Genomic DNA, 16,173 nt, shown 5'->3' with positions numbered 1-16,173 from the left:
GATCTCTCCTGAGTTCTAAATCAGAGCCCTTACCCCCTCAAGATTTTCCACCCATCTCCTATTCCCCTGTTTTCTTTCACTCTCTCTCTTTCTATATAAGTCTCTTTCTCTCTCTTCTAATGTCTCATCCAGTCTTTACACCACCTCCCTCTTCAGCAGCCATTTCCTGGGGATTCTTCCACCCCCTCCTCCTCTTTTGTTCTCTCCTCCTTTTCCTCCTCCTCTATCTCTCATCTCTCCTGCCTCCCCTCTCTCAGCAGCTGGAGGCAGCGTTGGGGGTGTCCTCGGCGTCGCCGCCTTGTGCTGGGCTGCTGGTGGCAGTCGTGGTAGTGGCTGTGGCTACGGCGACCACGTTGGCAGTGGCTGTGGTGGCCGTGGCGGTGGCGTTGGTCTGCGTGGCGTTAGAGTGGGGCAGCGGCGTGGGCATGGGGGGCGGGAGCATCTTGGAGTCGCGCTCGCGCAGCAGCAGCAGCAGGGTGTTGTGCTGGGCGCTCAGCGTGGCCGACAGGTGGGCAGGTAGAGCGCTGAAGCCCGCCGTCAGCTGCTCCACCCGCGTCTCCAGGCTCAGCATCTGTCGCTCCAGGTCCTCGCTGCGGTCGTTCAGCTCTGACATCAGCTCGTACATGACACTCTGCATCTGATGGAGGAGAAGGGGGGAGGAGAGAGAGAGAAATAGTTTGATAGATACATAGAGAGGGGGGAATAGAGAGATTAATAGATAGAAAGAGGGGGGATGGAGAAAGAGCGATAGAGAAATACATATAGAGGGAAGGGGAGATATAGAGGAATACAGACAGAGAGGGGGAGAGATAGATACAGATAAAGAGAAATGGGAAAGAGGATGGGAGGGAGTGGAGTTTGGAGCGAACCAGAAGAGCAAATAGTTGGGATGATAGGGAGGAATGAGGAGATGAAGACATTGTAAGGGCAGTGTTAGAGAGGAGGAGTGAAAGGAAAGGAATGCGTGAAAGAGAGAGGGAGCAAGAGAGAGCAAGAAAGACAGGAATGAAGGCAAAATGAGAGTGGCGAGACAGTGTGCGGGAGATTATGAGGAACAATAAGAGAGGGGAAAAGAGTTTGGGATGAGCATTGGAGTTAAACACAGTGAGAGAGAAAACCGAGAAAGGGATGAAGAAGAATAAAGACAGGAGAGAAAATAGGAAGATGAGGAAGAGAGAAAAAAAATTCAGGGATGGAGATGAAAGGGCACATGGAACGGGGGCAGAGGGAGAGAAGGTGGGGTGAAGCATGGAGTCACAGATGGAGAGAGGATGAAGGGAATAAGAAGAGGTCAGGAGGGAAAAGGGAGCAATGGAAGAGTGGGTTGGAATGATAACAGTATAGCCAGAGGCAAAGAGAGGGAGAGGAGGGGCAAAAAAAGAAAGATAAGAATCGCATCAAAATGGAAGGCAGGCGCCCTCTACCATATGTCAACATACATGTATGCATATGTATACACTGTCGCTGTTTTCATGAATGTTTATAGTAGCTCATAGCGTATATATATATGTATACATGTACACCTACCATCAGCTACTAAGTTTAGTCCTTTTCAGACAACTACAGCCAGAAAATGTAGCAGGAAAAAGTTTCACAAATTAAACACAATTGAACTCATACGCCCTTTTCAAATTATTCCTTAATTTTTGGCGGCGCAGCTCACATGAATAATTTCTCAATAAATGATTCCCATACATTCAATCGGCACTTCATATGCAGAAGTCCTTGCAGCTACATTTTTTAATCAAACATCAGTCATGTGTTAAGTGTTTTAGGGGTGCCATTTGTGCTCAGCTTCATATTCAGCATTGGTTTAGCCCAGTGTTCCGGATGCTTCCAGCACTGCCACTTATCAAGGCTGTCAAAGTCACACCATTAAGCCATCTCCCTTACGACATAGAGTCATTTGTATTTTTTGTCCAGACATGAGCAAAAACACATGTCGCGTGCTGTCAAAACAATTCAGTGTTAAACCAGTCAATTCTAATTGAAGCCCCAGAATAGTTAGCCAACGCTTGAACGTTGAAGGATTCATCGTTATTTAAAGCAGCTGTTTGCGGTGATAAATAAATAGCTGAATACCTGTCTCTCTGTGCCAAAACCAGAGGGACAATATGCAGACAGCGATGTTGCATTTCGTAATGTGAGTTTAGGATTTTTGCCTGTGACACTTATAGGACTGTGTCTGGTGTCCCATCACTCAGTCCCATGTTTCAGGGTCAGTCATCTAAGGTGCTGCTTTTGTTATATCCCTATGTGCCCTTTTACGCCACAAGAACCAGCTAGTTGCAAACTGATGTTTATCCAAAAAGAGGCCAGAGCGTAGTGCTTTTGGCACCCTTCTCTAACTGCAGACTGTCTCGCCGTCAGCCCTGTACCCAATGGAGCGTGCAGTCGGTTCTCTCAACGAATTGCGTTTCTAGCTTTGGGTCTTTTCACGGTCAAATTGAGTCTTGCAATGTGGTGACATCAGTCAGGTCAGGAAATACATCTTCAGCCATATTATTGTTGTTATGATAGTATCAGAATGTGTTTGGCCACTCTGTTCATATTGGACTTGATATTCACCTGAGAGAATATTCTTAAAGGCGTATGATTTTCATGTTGACGTAAGCCCTTTCGCTTTGAAAGGGATGCTGTGCTTGTGCTGTGATTTCAGGGCAGGGGTCTATCTGCTTGCCATGGGAGGCACGATTAAAGTGGCTCCGGCACAGCTGCCTCCAGCTAGCGCGCATGCAGCTGGCGAGCACAGAGTGATGCCAGTGTTGGAGGGGGCCGCAGGAAGCCTTGCTCTATCCAGAGTCTCAATCTGGATCTCCGCTGTCTCAGCCAGCCAGCCAGCGCTGCCATGCCCTGAGTGGACAGCTCGCCTGACTTGATCCAGACCGTTATGGATGCTTGTTTCACAGTTTGGGATTATCGGGGCACATCCGGCCGGGCGCGTTTGAGCGTGTCGAGAGTGTGAGAGGCATGGGCCAGGCAGAATCAAATCAAAATAACATTAATGAAAAAAGGACCATAAGCCATGCCAGCAGGAACAGTTTATACTGCTTGATGGCAGGGCGCATAAAATGGCTTTAATGTAGTTTATGGCAACCACAAAAATAGTGCACACACTCAAACAGACACACACACAGACACACACACACACACACAGACACACACACACACACACACACACACACACACACACACACACGCACACACACACACACACACACACACACACACACGCACAAACATTTGAAACATGCATGCTTTCTGTCCTCTCATTCCTCTCCCCTGCCTGTCTTTCTGCCATCTCTCGCCTTCTATGCCGTCCCTGATCTAACACTTGTGCTGGTTGCTAGGAGACGCAAAGCCATGGAAATAAACGGGTCAGCATGGAAACAGCTGAATGCAGAGATGTATTTGGGGAGGGCAAAGGTATGCATGTCATGCATGTGTCAGACCGTATCATTAGGTACTGATTGGCTCCATAGGGGGGTTATTTGTGCAAGGCATGTTGCGTACATGTATGTTTGTGTGTTTCAGATTAAAGGCATTTTGTGTACATGTATGTTTGTGTGTTACAGATTAAAGGCATTTTGTGTACATGTATGTTTGTGTGTTTCAGATTCAAGGCATGTTTTGTACATGTATGTTGGTGTGTTACAGATTCAAGGCATGTTGCGTACATGTATGTTTCAGATTCAAGGCATGTTTTGTACATGTATGTTGGTGTGTTACAGATTCAAGGCATGTTGCGTACATGTATGTTTGTGTGGTTCAGATTCAAGGCATGTTGTGTACATGTATATCTGTGTGTTTCAGATTGAAAGACTTTTTTACTCTTACTGTATTGTCTGTGCGGAATGGGTGTACATTTGCAATGAATGTGTAGTCTGGAATTCTTCTTCTTATTATTAAATGATTGCTTTAAATTTAAATTTGTATGTGATACTTTGTTGTGTGTAATGTTTCTTTTCTAATGCGTTGTGAGTTGCTTTGAACAAAACTGTCAAATACCTTAATACCTTAACCATAACCATGTCTGTGAGTGAGCATGTGTAGACGTGTGACTTAAAACAAGTTATAGTCGTGTGTGCAGTGCAAGGATTTGCAGTGGTCTGTGCGCTCTCACCTTTGAGAGGTCCACCAGAGTGTTGGCTTGATCGCTAAGTTTACGCTGTTCCATTTTCACACTGCGAAGCCTAGAAACACAAAACAATATCATCAGTCAATAAATAATTTGACATTATAAAGAATTCTTGGGGTAGTCTTGGGGTAGAGCGAAAACAATACACCTCAACAAAAACCCTAATAAAAAAGCTAATAAAAAGTTATCCCCACTTAGCCAAGGCAGCACACATAAGCTCACCACTGGAAGCGGTTTCATAAGTAGACTCTTACAAAATTGTGTCCGTCCACAACCAAAGCTCGCCCTGCAAGCAGTCAAGTGAAACAGTTTAGACCGCCAGGCGGTTAGCATGGCCACAGGCTCCTCTGAATCAATCCCAATTTGAAGAGGAGGCCAGCGATTAAAAGCGAGCCACTTGAATGACACTGTGCAAAGAGCACTGGTCAGTGCCAGCGCACTCCACACTGACTGCCTTATTAGCAAATTAGTGTGAGGCATCAAGATGGAATCGGATTTGTGTCAAAATGAATCAAACAAAACGTTTCAGATATCAAACTAAATGAAGAATTTCCGAGAGAATAAAAAATGTCATCTCAAAAGTAAACTAATAATTTGGGTAACCATTTCCACTACTGGTCTTTACCTTTTCTGAAAATATGTTCTTTTTTCTACAGTTCACTCGGTTTCTTGACTTCTGCTCTCATTGTTGGCTTTAGGTCTATGCTGCCAGCTCTCGTGGTTTGCACTGCCTCACTTTATGTCTGACACAAACCTTTTGCATGGGCGTTTTTTTTTTTCTCTTTTTCAGGGATGCGTCCTCGTTAGCTAATGAGTTTTTAAGTGACAGCTTGGTGGCCTGGACGTTGTTCAATGCAATAAGTGTGAGTTTCTGGACACCCTGATCAGAGCCACTGGGTATTCACTAGGCGTTCCCTGTTTTGTCGTTCAAATCCTTCTTTTTTGTTTGATATTATAATACGATTTGTTTGATTAATTTCGACACCATCTAGAAGTGCGAACGAGTCAGCTGCAGAATAATCCCAAAGCCGTCTGCACTGCGTTCCCTCAATGACAAGGGCGGAGACGGGGGCCAGGGAGGTTGTGTTGTTATGGCAGAGAGAATGTGGATTTAGGAAGCTATTTGTGTGTGTGTGTGTGTGAGGTTATGTCATATGCATGTGTGTGTTTGTGTATCCTCTTCAATGGGCTTTATGCTATATATATAGGTTGGGAGTGTGTGGGTGTGTTTGTGTAAAATGAATGTATGTGTGTAGGCGCATGAGGTTATGTGAGCTAAGACTATGACATATGTGAGCTATGTATGCAAGTGTGTGTGTGTGTGTGTGTGTGTGTGTGCGCATGTGAATATGTGAGTGGGTGTGTGTGTGTGTATCTGTGTGCATGTGTGTTTGTGTGTGTGTGACTCACTGGTGGATGGCCTGCAGGAACTTCCTCTGGTGCTTGCGGACCCTGGCGTGGTCGATCTTCTTCTGGAGCTTGGTGTGCTTGTAGATGAGCCACGTCTCCCTCAGCACATTAGCCGCCGCGTTCTTTATCTGAGGAGCACAGGTCGCCGTGGCAACCACGTCAGCTTGGGACAAACACTCCCTGGGCACCCCCCCCACACACACTCACAGATGCACAAACACACACACATAAACACAACTCACAAGGGATGGAAACCCCTTCCTGTTACAGTCTCCTTCTGTAATTCTACGTGTTCACAGTTCTACAAGTTCTACACGCATACCTAGCAAAAGCTTGGTAAAAACACCCGATTTACAGACTGATTACAGACATACTTTGTACACTATATTTTTACCTAGAGTAATCCCCCAGCAAGATGCTGTTTGTCCTCTACACTTGTGTGGTTACTACCTGCAGAAAGACACACGCGTTCCTCGGGAGAGAACACTGAAGTGTGTGCAGGGAATTAGAGGAACCTCCAGGCACTTACAGCCACAGCTACAGGGATACAGTGCAACAGAAGGTACAGAGGCAGACAGACTACACCAGAGGATGGCCTAACATGACAAGAGGTTATAAGAGTTCACTTAAGACAACTGCTAAAGATTTAGGCGATAGCTTTTAATGTATGGATGTGCTGGACAGCGAGCTAATAGATGGGGTTTTTCAGTGAGTCAGCCCTCCCAATTTCCTGGTGAAAAAAATGTGGGGATGTTGAAGGCTTATCTCCGGCACCGAAAGCTTCCTTTCCTCTGGGTTTAAAGTGGATGAGAAGGGTGAAGGGTGTCACCGTTTGAGGTGGTTGAAAAGAGGCGAGTGGGTCTGTGTGTCTAATAAAAGAGCCTGTGCTCTCTGAAAGAAAGGGTCCTGAGGAAAATGCCTGGGAGTAGTGCCGCCTATGAAAGTGTCAACTACAAACAATTCTATGCTGAAAATCCAACAAGTAGAAGGGTGACCAAATGTTCCATTTTAATCCCGAGGTCATGATAGCAGGACGACGCATCTGTATTCTAATGTATTCTGTACATCTTGATTTAATTGTATTGAAGTCATTGTTGTGGATTCATTTATAGTTTCAATGTGCATGTCAAGACAATGTAATGTATGAAAACATACGCAGCATTTCCTCTATTCCACACAAAACACTGTCTTTTCATCGTTGCGTTAGACTGCTTGTTATTCTTGAAGTTTCTAAAATACTCCATCTTTGACTGAGTTGTTATTCATCACTGTATTTTTTTTTTTCGTTAAATTATACAGCATTAATCGATTCATCTTCGCAAATTATAGTATACAGTATCAAGACTAGCACTCTGTTTGTGCTACTGCCTCTGATTTAAAACCTATTACGCTGATTATCAAATGTGCTGGCCTGACACACAGCAGATTCCATGCTTTCCATCCGTAAAGTCATTGTGCCAGTAACAATGCACCCATGCCTCCTTTGATCTGCTCTGTGCACATATTTCTCTTCATATTAATTTCTGCTGTCTCTCATCAAATACCACACTGCAGCCTGGAGAATGAATGGATTCTATGGCCGAAAGAAAAGAGTGAGAGAGAAAGAGAGTGAGAGAGAGAGAGAGAAAAGAATGGTTAATGGCAAGAAGAAATGGCAGAGGAGACTTCAAAGCAACGTGCAATTTCATAAGAAAAGAACAATTATGTTCCCAATGGCCCTGGCACAAAGCAGTAGGCTGTGGCTTTTTAATAAGCTTTTGATTTGACTTTGACTCACTTGTGCTGGGGGGGGGGGGGGGGGGGGGAGCCAGACTGAGCGCCTGGACCAGAGGCACAGGCGTTCGCTCTCTGATAACCTGATTCATTAGAAGAGGTCAGCCTGTCTCTGTAATGAAACTACAGCCTCTCCCCTCACCTAATGGCAGGGCACGGGCAGGAGGAACCAAACAGACAGACAAACGCGGCAGGCAACAGAGGGCCACTTAGCAGATGTATAAAAAATGTATCAAAAACGTAACAAGCAAGATAGCCTACCGCGACAATATTATGAAATAGCAATTTCACACATAGAAACATGGAAATATACTCTGTCTCTTTCCTTCTCTCTCTCTCTCTCTCTCTCTCTCTCTCTCTCTCTCTCTCTCTCTCTCTCGCACACACACACACACACACACACACACAGTTGTTGACAGATCACTGGCCTGGAAAGTAACAAGCCTTGCAATCAGCCAAAATGAAATCCTTAATTTGAAATTCTCCCTGACTACCTCATGTGGACTAGTAAACGAGATATCTCTTAATTTCAACGATCAAACCCCCTCAGTTCTCCCTTTCATCCACCCACATCGTAAGAGTAGGATGAGCATAAAAAAAATGAAACACTTTAGTGTGTAAAAAGATGGCACTCTTTGGAACTGTGCTGCGTTGTTACCTGCGCCTGGCTCTACCACACTGCTGTTGCCTCTCCCTCAGCACTCTCACTACTTGTGCCAGCAGCTTCAATGACTGGCAAGAGTTGAGAACAAGCTTGAATCTAGTTTGATCTCTGTATTTTGTTGTTCGTTGTTGACTGCATTTGTATTTTCACGTCAAAATGAACTGACATGTAATTATTGAGCCTTAGGCTATGCATCTATTTATTGCCATTTTATGCTAAATGCTGATGTTGGCTAAGTTCCCTGATGCAATACATGAAAAATGTCTAACCTTAGCTCAAGTAACTTCTATGTCTTAGTGCCATAGCCCAAAGATAAAACAAATGATTGAGTCTTTCTTATCTTTAGCCGTACAGCTTTGCTGCGTGTTGTGCAATAGTCAAGTTGCGTGTGCTAAAGGCACTTTCAAGTTTTGTAACTACCAACGCAGCATAGTTGCAGCTTTCTTTCCTAGAATTTGAAGCTACTACCAAAGTCAGAGCCCAATTATAATTACACAATAAGTAGAAAAGAAGCTGCTTTATTATCATTATTATTATTATTATTTATCTGGTCCGTGCTTGTAAAATACCCATCGTGTCCACATCTTCTAACATAATACCAGAGAATATCTTTCTGTGAGTCAGTTGACCCTTGTCATCATAGCAGACAGAGCAGGTAGGCTACAGAAGCGGTAGAGCGAGGGGAGATTGTCCATTAGTTCATCAATTGTAGATGGTGTCCTTTTTTCGGACAGATTACGAAATTTGAATAAAAAATGCTACAATTGGTTGCCGCTTATATACCTGTGCGGCCTGCCCAAGTGAAGTGTACTGTATGTGTGGGAAACACCGCAGTTACTGTGTATTGTAATGCAACTCACCATGACATAATTGGAAAATTGGATTACTTCAAGGCACTTTCTGCAAACGTATATATATATAAGTAGTGCAGTATCATAGTGTAGGTTGTTACACTACACAACACTCTCAGTGTTTTCACGAGCATGGCAATCACTGTGAAAGATATGGGCTGTAACCTCTCAACTGACACCAGTAAGACTGTCTGAAACAATCATCGCCTGGAGTGACAAACAACGCTCAGGGGAATAACATTGACAGTGGGAAAACAAGGGGAAAACACATTCCTGTGATTCATGTGAATCCGGACAAATGCTGATTGTATACAATGCCCTCACACATACTGCATACACACTCATATATGCACACTACATACACACACAGACAGACACACACAAACATACACCAAAATGGTAATGGCATTTTGTGAGCCTGATCTCATGAGGATGATTTGCTATCGGGGTCAATCGTGTCAGAAACTGTTAGAGGAGATGAAAGGAGTCTATAAGAAATCGATGTGGCCACAGGCTTTTCTGTAATTGATGAGAAATCTTCCTGCCATCCTCATCTCTCTCTCCAACACACACTCACAGACAGACACACACACACAGAGACACACACACATACACAGACACACAAACACACACACACACACACACACACACACACACACACACACACACACACACACACACACACACAGACAAACACTTCTGCAAGCCCAATCAGGTTTGCTAATGCAATTCAGGATGTCGAATTGTCTTTATAAAGATGCCACAGGATGTGCCTGTCAACCTGCTAGGTTGCACAATGTGGAAGGCATCTGGTTTCTGTTAGCCTGGCGCTAACACCATTCTCCTTGAGTTGCATGCTAATTGCTGATGTAGGAAAAACAGGGGAAACACCTTCAGCTTTGTCATCCATGTTAGATAAACACTTCAACGTGTTGTCTCCATGGCAACAGGTCTGTGAAGTAATCATTCCATTATTCAAAGTTACTAGTATCTTTCCCTCTCCCTCTCTCTCTCTCTCTGTAACCATAGTAGCAGGAGAAGCATTTCGTTGCCCAGTCACATTAAGAGCTAAACTACATTCAAGGTCTATCGATTGTGATTTGGAGCAGATTTTGTGGATGGCAGATGGCCATGCTGAAAGAGCGATTGCGAGCTGTGGATAATAAACTTTTTCAGTGACGAGACTGAATTCCATCCTGGAGAGCCTGGTCTGGTGGATTTTTTTTTTTTCTTTTTTTACGTGCGGCAATTATTGATCACCCAGCCCTCCTGCTCTCCTGCAGCCATGATGTACACTACATATTTGATAGGGAGATCTATTTTTGAAACTGGGGTCTTTCAACAGCATAAAAAATTTAAACAATCCAAAAAGAGAGACACAGAGACTAAGAAAAAGAGAGAGAAATATAGGTAGAAAGACATAAGGAGAGACTGAGAGAGAGAGAGAGAGAGCCATTAGACTACCCCTTTATAGCATCATTATATGGATCAATGACACCCTGAGAAATAGTCTACTACGTAGGCCACCACCCAGCTACACCATGGTGTGAGAACCCATATCATATATCACAAATGAAATAAATCAGGTTGCAATCATCAACTGCTGAAAGCAGATCCTCAGATCGTTTACGCACCATGTATGTCAGAAAAGGCAGAAGTTATCAGTAACTTGAAAGAAAGCCTGTTTATCTCTGACCCTTGATTCAGCTTAGACTTTAAACATGTCCACTCAGTTTACACATCGCCTCTCCTCTTCCAATCTATTTCTCTTCCATGTGGCAAGCTTTTCTCATCCAATCAAAAAGTTTAAATAAGTACATAGCTCCTTTTTTGTGAGCTCCTCCTGTGAACTGTGAAATTAATGTCGAAATCAACGAACATTATTCTCACATGCGTATTCCCTTTGTTTAAATGAGTATGCAAAGGGAGTGTCGCCAAGGCAACGGCGTCAATCATCATCGGTCTGTTTGGTCTGTATGCAAAATGAAGAGGGTGGCAAGGTGTCAGGAGGGGAGGAGCAGATGTGAGATTTGACCAGTTGCTCAAAGCACTTCATGGTAACTGATGTCAGGGCGACAGGGAGGTATTCGTTTAACCAGGAAGCCACTGGTGTCTTGGGGACTGGAACGATGATGGGTGTCTTGAAGGAGGAAGAAACCAGGGACTGACTCAGGGAGAGGTTGAAGGTGATGGTGAACACCACTACCTGTTGATCAGCGACAAACTGATTACATAAAATAAAATAAAAAATAACGATAACACTGAAAACATTTAAAAAAAATCCTATTAAAGTGTTAATTAGGTGGAGGCAGAAGTAAAGAAATAGAAAAAAATGCATTTAGCTAGTTAAAAAAAGAAACAAAGATGAAAGACAAAAGCAGAGGTTTGCATCGAGAAAGCCCTTCTCTCCTGTGATACATACAAGTGTTTTGGGTTTATGTTCAAAAAAGTCCTGGATGCAATTGTTCAGGAAATAGCAGGACAGCTAATATCATTCCATCACTGTCGATTCAACACTTGATCGATTCTCAAATGTTCACCATCTCACCCTGGTAATTCATTATGTCTATCAGAAAAGTGGTGAGCCTGTTGAGGTTTTAAAATTCATACCACAGCATGGCCACAGTGCAGAGCGTAAGAAAGTTATGTTTGAAGAGTCGGCGAATTCAGAAGCCAGACGCTCTGGCCGTGATACCTTTATGATTGATACACACAATGTAATCTGCGACTCTATATGTCAGGAATTGTGAACTGTGGGCGACGACAGAACCTATGCCCCTGACGATGGCTTAGGCCGAAACGCGTCTGTGGATAAACTGGTCAAAATAAATAAGCAACGCGACAAGCTTGAGAGTTAACAGTCTTTTTCACTTGCACCCAAAATCGCCTTTATTTTTGAGGAAGAGCGCGCCTATCCTTAGAAGTATATGCCCAACATCTTGAGATGGGTTTTGCAGAAGAGTTTTCTCATTTCAGTTGTGTCGGAAAATCTGAGGAAAATCTGTGCTGGGCATATACAAGAGAGGAAGAGAGCGAGGCTTACAGGCTGTGTTTCCTAATGTGGACATATGCCTGAGGATGTACGAGAGACTGAGAGAGCTTGGCCTACAGAATGCGTTTCCAAATGTGGACATATGCCTGAGGATGTGTCTTGCATTGCCGATTGGAAACTGCTCAGGGGAGAGGACATTTTCCAAGCTGAAACATGTAAACAAGTCACCTGAGAGGAGAAACTGAATGCATTTGCATTGCTTGTTATTGACAGCAAATCGACTGAATTTCATTGAATAACGATGTTATTTAGGATCCAGTCCAGTTTCCGGAGAAAGGTCATAGTACCCTATGCTGTATATTGAATACAAATATGTTCATCAACCAGTTCGTACAAGAAAATGATTGGGCAGTGTTTTCCAATCTGTGAAAACATACCTTGACTCGGACCAAAACTGCTTTGTCAAAACAAGACGATTGGTCTGGATTTTGGAGAAGATCTCATAGTCAGTTTAAAAGCAGTTTAAAAGCCGTATAAAATTCTGCCGTCAGAATCCAGCTTTACCATTGGACTGCTCCCTGAGTCTTTCAGTAAGGTAATTGAGAGTCAATGGCTGTTCCAGGTAAGACTGATCCTCCTTCGTCAGGTGTGGCACCTCCTATAAGAGATACTCCTCATCAGGTGTGGCACCTCCTTTAAGAGATACTCCTCATCAGGTGTGGCATCTCCTTTAAGAGATACTCCACCATCAGGTGTGGCACCTCCTTTAAGAGATACTCCTCATCAGGTGTTGCACCTCCTTTAACAGATACTCATTCACACCCACATGGCTCAGCAGTGTAGAGCTCCTGGTAAAAACACAAAGCCTGTGCATTTCAGGTAAGCCGTCACCTCTGGTGGTTTGAAGTTCGTAATCAGCTTCTTTTCAGATCTCCTTTTATTCGAGGTCAAAGAAAAAATAGGTTGGTAGATCCATATCATTCAGCTGTGAGGAACGTACTCCGACTGAAACTGAAACTTCCTCTGTTGTTTAGGTCCAAAATCTCACGTTCTACAGTCTCTCTCTGTCTTTTCAGTTCACCTGATTTATTTGCTGTGTATTGTTGGCAGAACCTCGAATCTGCCTCTTACCCTCCTCCCACCATTGACTCAGGGATGGGTAATAAACCTTCCTCTCTCCCCAGGTGTCCCAGAAAAAGGTGAAAGAATCAACAAAATGTGTAATCTTGCAATAATCTATTATTGAACCCCTGGTGGAAAAAGAACGTTAAAGCTTGGTGACAGAGGAAAAGTGACAGAGATGAAAATAAATTTCCCTGTGGGTCCTTTGGATGTACATTCTGTCTAGCCTTGCTCCTGTTTATCTCTAGGGAACTAGCCTCTCCACACATTCACTGAATCATGATAGCCAAGGAAGGCCTTCAAGGGACACTTTAAAAATGGGCCTTATTTTTAGATCTTTTTGGGTCCAAACTTTTACTTAGGATAATGAATTATTAATTGTTTAATAATTAATTAATTGTTGGTACAGCATCTGTAGTTTAAGTTTCAGTTATTAGTAGTTTCTGTTTCAATTTTTTTTTTTTTTTTTTTTTTTTTTTTTTTACAGTTATTGAGGTACACAGATGCACACCCCATGGGATTGCATTGTATTACCGTTTTACGCTTTATGATGATGTTTTGGTCCCTAGTTTTTTTTGACCCAAGAGATGGGAAAAGGGCCCAGGTTAAAAAATCCCACATATTCTCTTTAAGGACATTGGCAGACCTTGGATGGTTCTCATCATGATTCCTACCAAGTGTACGGTCAATAGAATAGTTAAATTCCCCAACCCCAAGAATATCACCCTATTGATAAAGCAATCTGATATAGCTGGTCTTAACTAATGGAGGAACTCTATGCACTCTTCACTGACATTAGGGTTGTCAAAGAAGTCAACGCGCTACATTTTCCCTGGCACAAGCTCAATGATGTTTGTCGGCTGATTCTGCAACTGCTTTGAGAGCAAGACAGCAACACCTGTACTGGTGTAAGACCCGTGGTATAACTGCCAGTCTGCCTGATTGTGGGAATCTGAGGGTTTACTGTAATTATAAAACCCCACATTCCTTCAAAGAAAAACGAGAAGATATTTTATTCCTGTCACGGTATCCATTGATGTATAAAGAATCCAGTACAAGTCATGGATGCTGGAAAAAGTCAAAAAACAATGATGACCTAAGAAAACTCCCTTTTAATTTGTACTTACAGTATCTTATTAAATCTCACATCTGTTCCTCAAAGGAAGATTTTTCTTTTAATTGCAGTTGATATCAAAAACAAAGGTAAATCTCAAAAGACATCCTCAACCTGTAGCCTTTGTACATTTTTTGTAACATCATGAGAATGATTAATTTGCTCCGCCTCACACAATTTATTTTTATTTCTAATCAAAATATTCCCATCCTGCGACCCATCAACCACCTCCTCTGCATGCTCTGAGTTATCTGCACTGAAAACAGACTCACTAGTCTGGCCAGCAGCAAATTGATCACCCTGACCATCATCATTAGTGTCATTCTCACTGTTATCTTCCAATTTATCCTGGGGAGACTTGCTTATAGCAAAATGAAAAGGTTTACAACATTTCTAAATAGCCATTTTGAACCCCAAAGAAATATAATTTAGGCGAAAATTGTGAGTGATGTTATATTGATAATGATTTTTAAATTTTGGCAAAGGTGGGGGAAACAATGTTCACAACGTTTATGTCCCACTTAAAGGCAGGTTCACGTTATGTACTCTTAATATTAATTTGAACATCCCTTGTGGGTCTCTCCACATTCATTTACATATTCATTTACATATAATTTGTTTTTCCCTGAAATAGCTGCCTGGAGGCATTTGGAAAATTGTAAAAAATTGTCACGATAATAGCAATGGTAGTGTAAGAAATGAAGGAGGTTTCTTTGTTTCTGATGCAGCAATCTTTATTCCAATAATGTGCAGTGACGAAGCAGCCTTACTCCGGATTCAGCTGTGTGGGACTGAATAACAAGCATTCACAATTCTAGGCATATATACTGTTTTAAGACCACTCCTAGGCCTCTAATGTAAATGAGCTAGGCTTGTAATGCAAACAGGTCTGGCAACCTTTTGTTGTGGTATATGATAATCTGGTTTCTCTGTCTGAGATGGTTCTCAATGGCCTCCCCCATTCCCATACTTTGATTAATTGCAGTCACTCACACCTCAGTTTGCTTCCTGACCCCAGGTGTCTGAGCAATACCAGTGTGGGGACTATTCCTTTGTGACCATGATAAGATAACCCTTTTGGATATTCTGCTGGTGGTCACAGCAGCTGCTTGATCATGAATCTTACAGTAGTTTAATTACAGCTTGAGAGAACGCACGTTTGATTATGTTCATTAAATGCACATGTGTCGTCTCTGTATAGACTGTAGACCTCTTTTAACCCCCTTTAAAATATGTCTGTTGCTATCCCTCTCCTACAGCTCAAAATATCAGACTACAAAGCAAGTCACTTAGCTTAATACGTCACCAATTTCACAAGGTGAGCAGAAGCTAACCATAGCTAGCTTTACCTGATCAGTTGTTCTCACAACAACCACAAAGTCAGCTTAAGTCACATCCATTACCTACGGAATTGATCCATTACTTTCGGAAGGGCAAAGGCACTAGAGCTGTAACGTTAAGTTTCAGGGTGTGAGTTAAGAGTTTTCTTTGACCATGGATACCCCTCTAGTGTCCCTCATGTTGCCTGAGGTAAGCGACACGATGTAGTCCATTCTTTTTCTGCATGGGACAAGACAACAGTTCTTTGCAAAAGACCGACTGATAACAACATTGTAGCTAACCAAACCGCCTAGGTTTACTACTGGTGTTGTTTTTTTGTACATGGCTCCCCCTGAACTGCATGCACCACAAGTGCAGCTGATGGTTCTAGCAGTGCGCATATATGGAATGTGCCCACCAAGCTTCTGTTGCAGTAATGCCTGCATCAGCACTCCGTCCTTGATCCCACTCATGACTGATGATGTCCCATCACAACATTGGCTGACTATTCTATCAGGACTGTAACCCTCCGTGGACAAGTGTCTCATTATTCCTGTGGTTATATTTTTTGGCACCCAGCTAAGTCAAGTCCAGCAAACCAATTAAATGTTGAACAGAGTTGAGGACAAACTATTACTATTGACAGCAGACAAACCGTATCACTATTGACAGATCCTCAATGTTACATCTGCCTCGAGTCATAATCACTTTTTACACAAAATTCGGGACTATCAGCATTTTCATATTTTCCATTCACTTCATTCAACAGGAGGCTGGCAAGAGACTGTC

The 16,173-nt window shown here is 42.9% G+C and overlaps 1 protein-coding gene across 1 annotated transcript in view; it reads right to left on the bottom strand.

The window, feature by feature from the left end:
- Positions 1-253: 253 nt before the first annotated feature.
- Positions 254-16,173, bottom strand: part of kcnn3 (potassium intermediate/small conductance calcium-activated channel, subfamily N, member 3) — a gene marked incomplete at both ends in the record, with an annotated part of 53,152 nt that continues 37,232 nt past the window's right edge. Inside the window, 3 exons of the mRNA XM_080858167.1 lie at positions 254-637; positions 4,124-4,193; positions 5,549-5,676. Of these exons, the coding sequence (XP_080714293.1) occupies positions 254-637; positions 4,124-4,193; positions 5,549-5,676 (582 nt within the window). The remainder of the gene's footprint in view (positions 638-4,123; positions 4,194-5,548; positions 5,677-16,173) is intronic.

Source organism: Sprattus sprattus, assembly GCF_963457725.1.
Source record: "Sprattus sprattus genome assembly, chromosome: 19".
NCBI lineage: Eukaryota > Metazoa > Chordata > Actinopteri > Clupeiformes > Clupeidae > Sprattus > Sprattus sprattus.
This window is presented reverse-complemented; position numbering and strand designations above follow the sequence as displayed.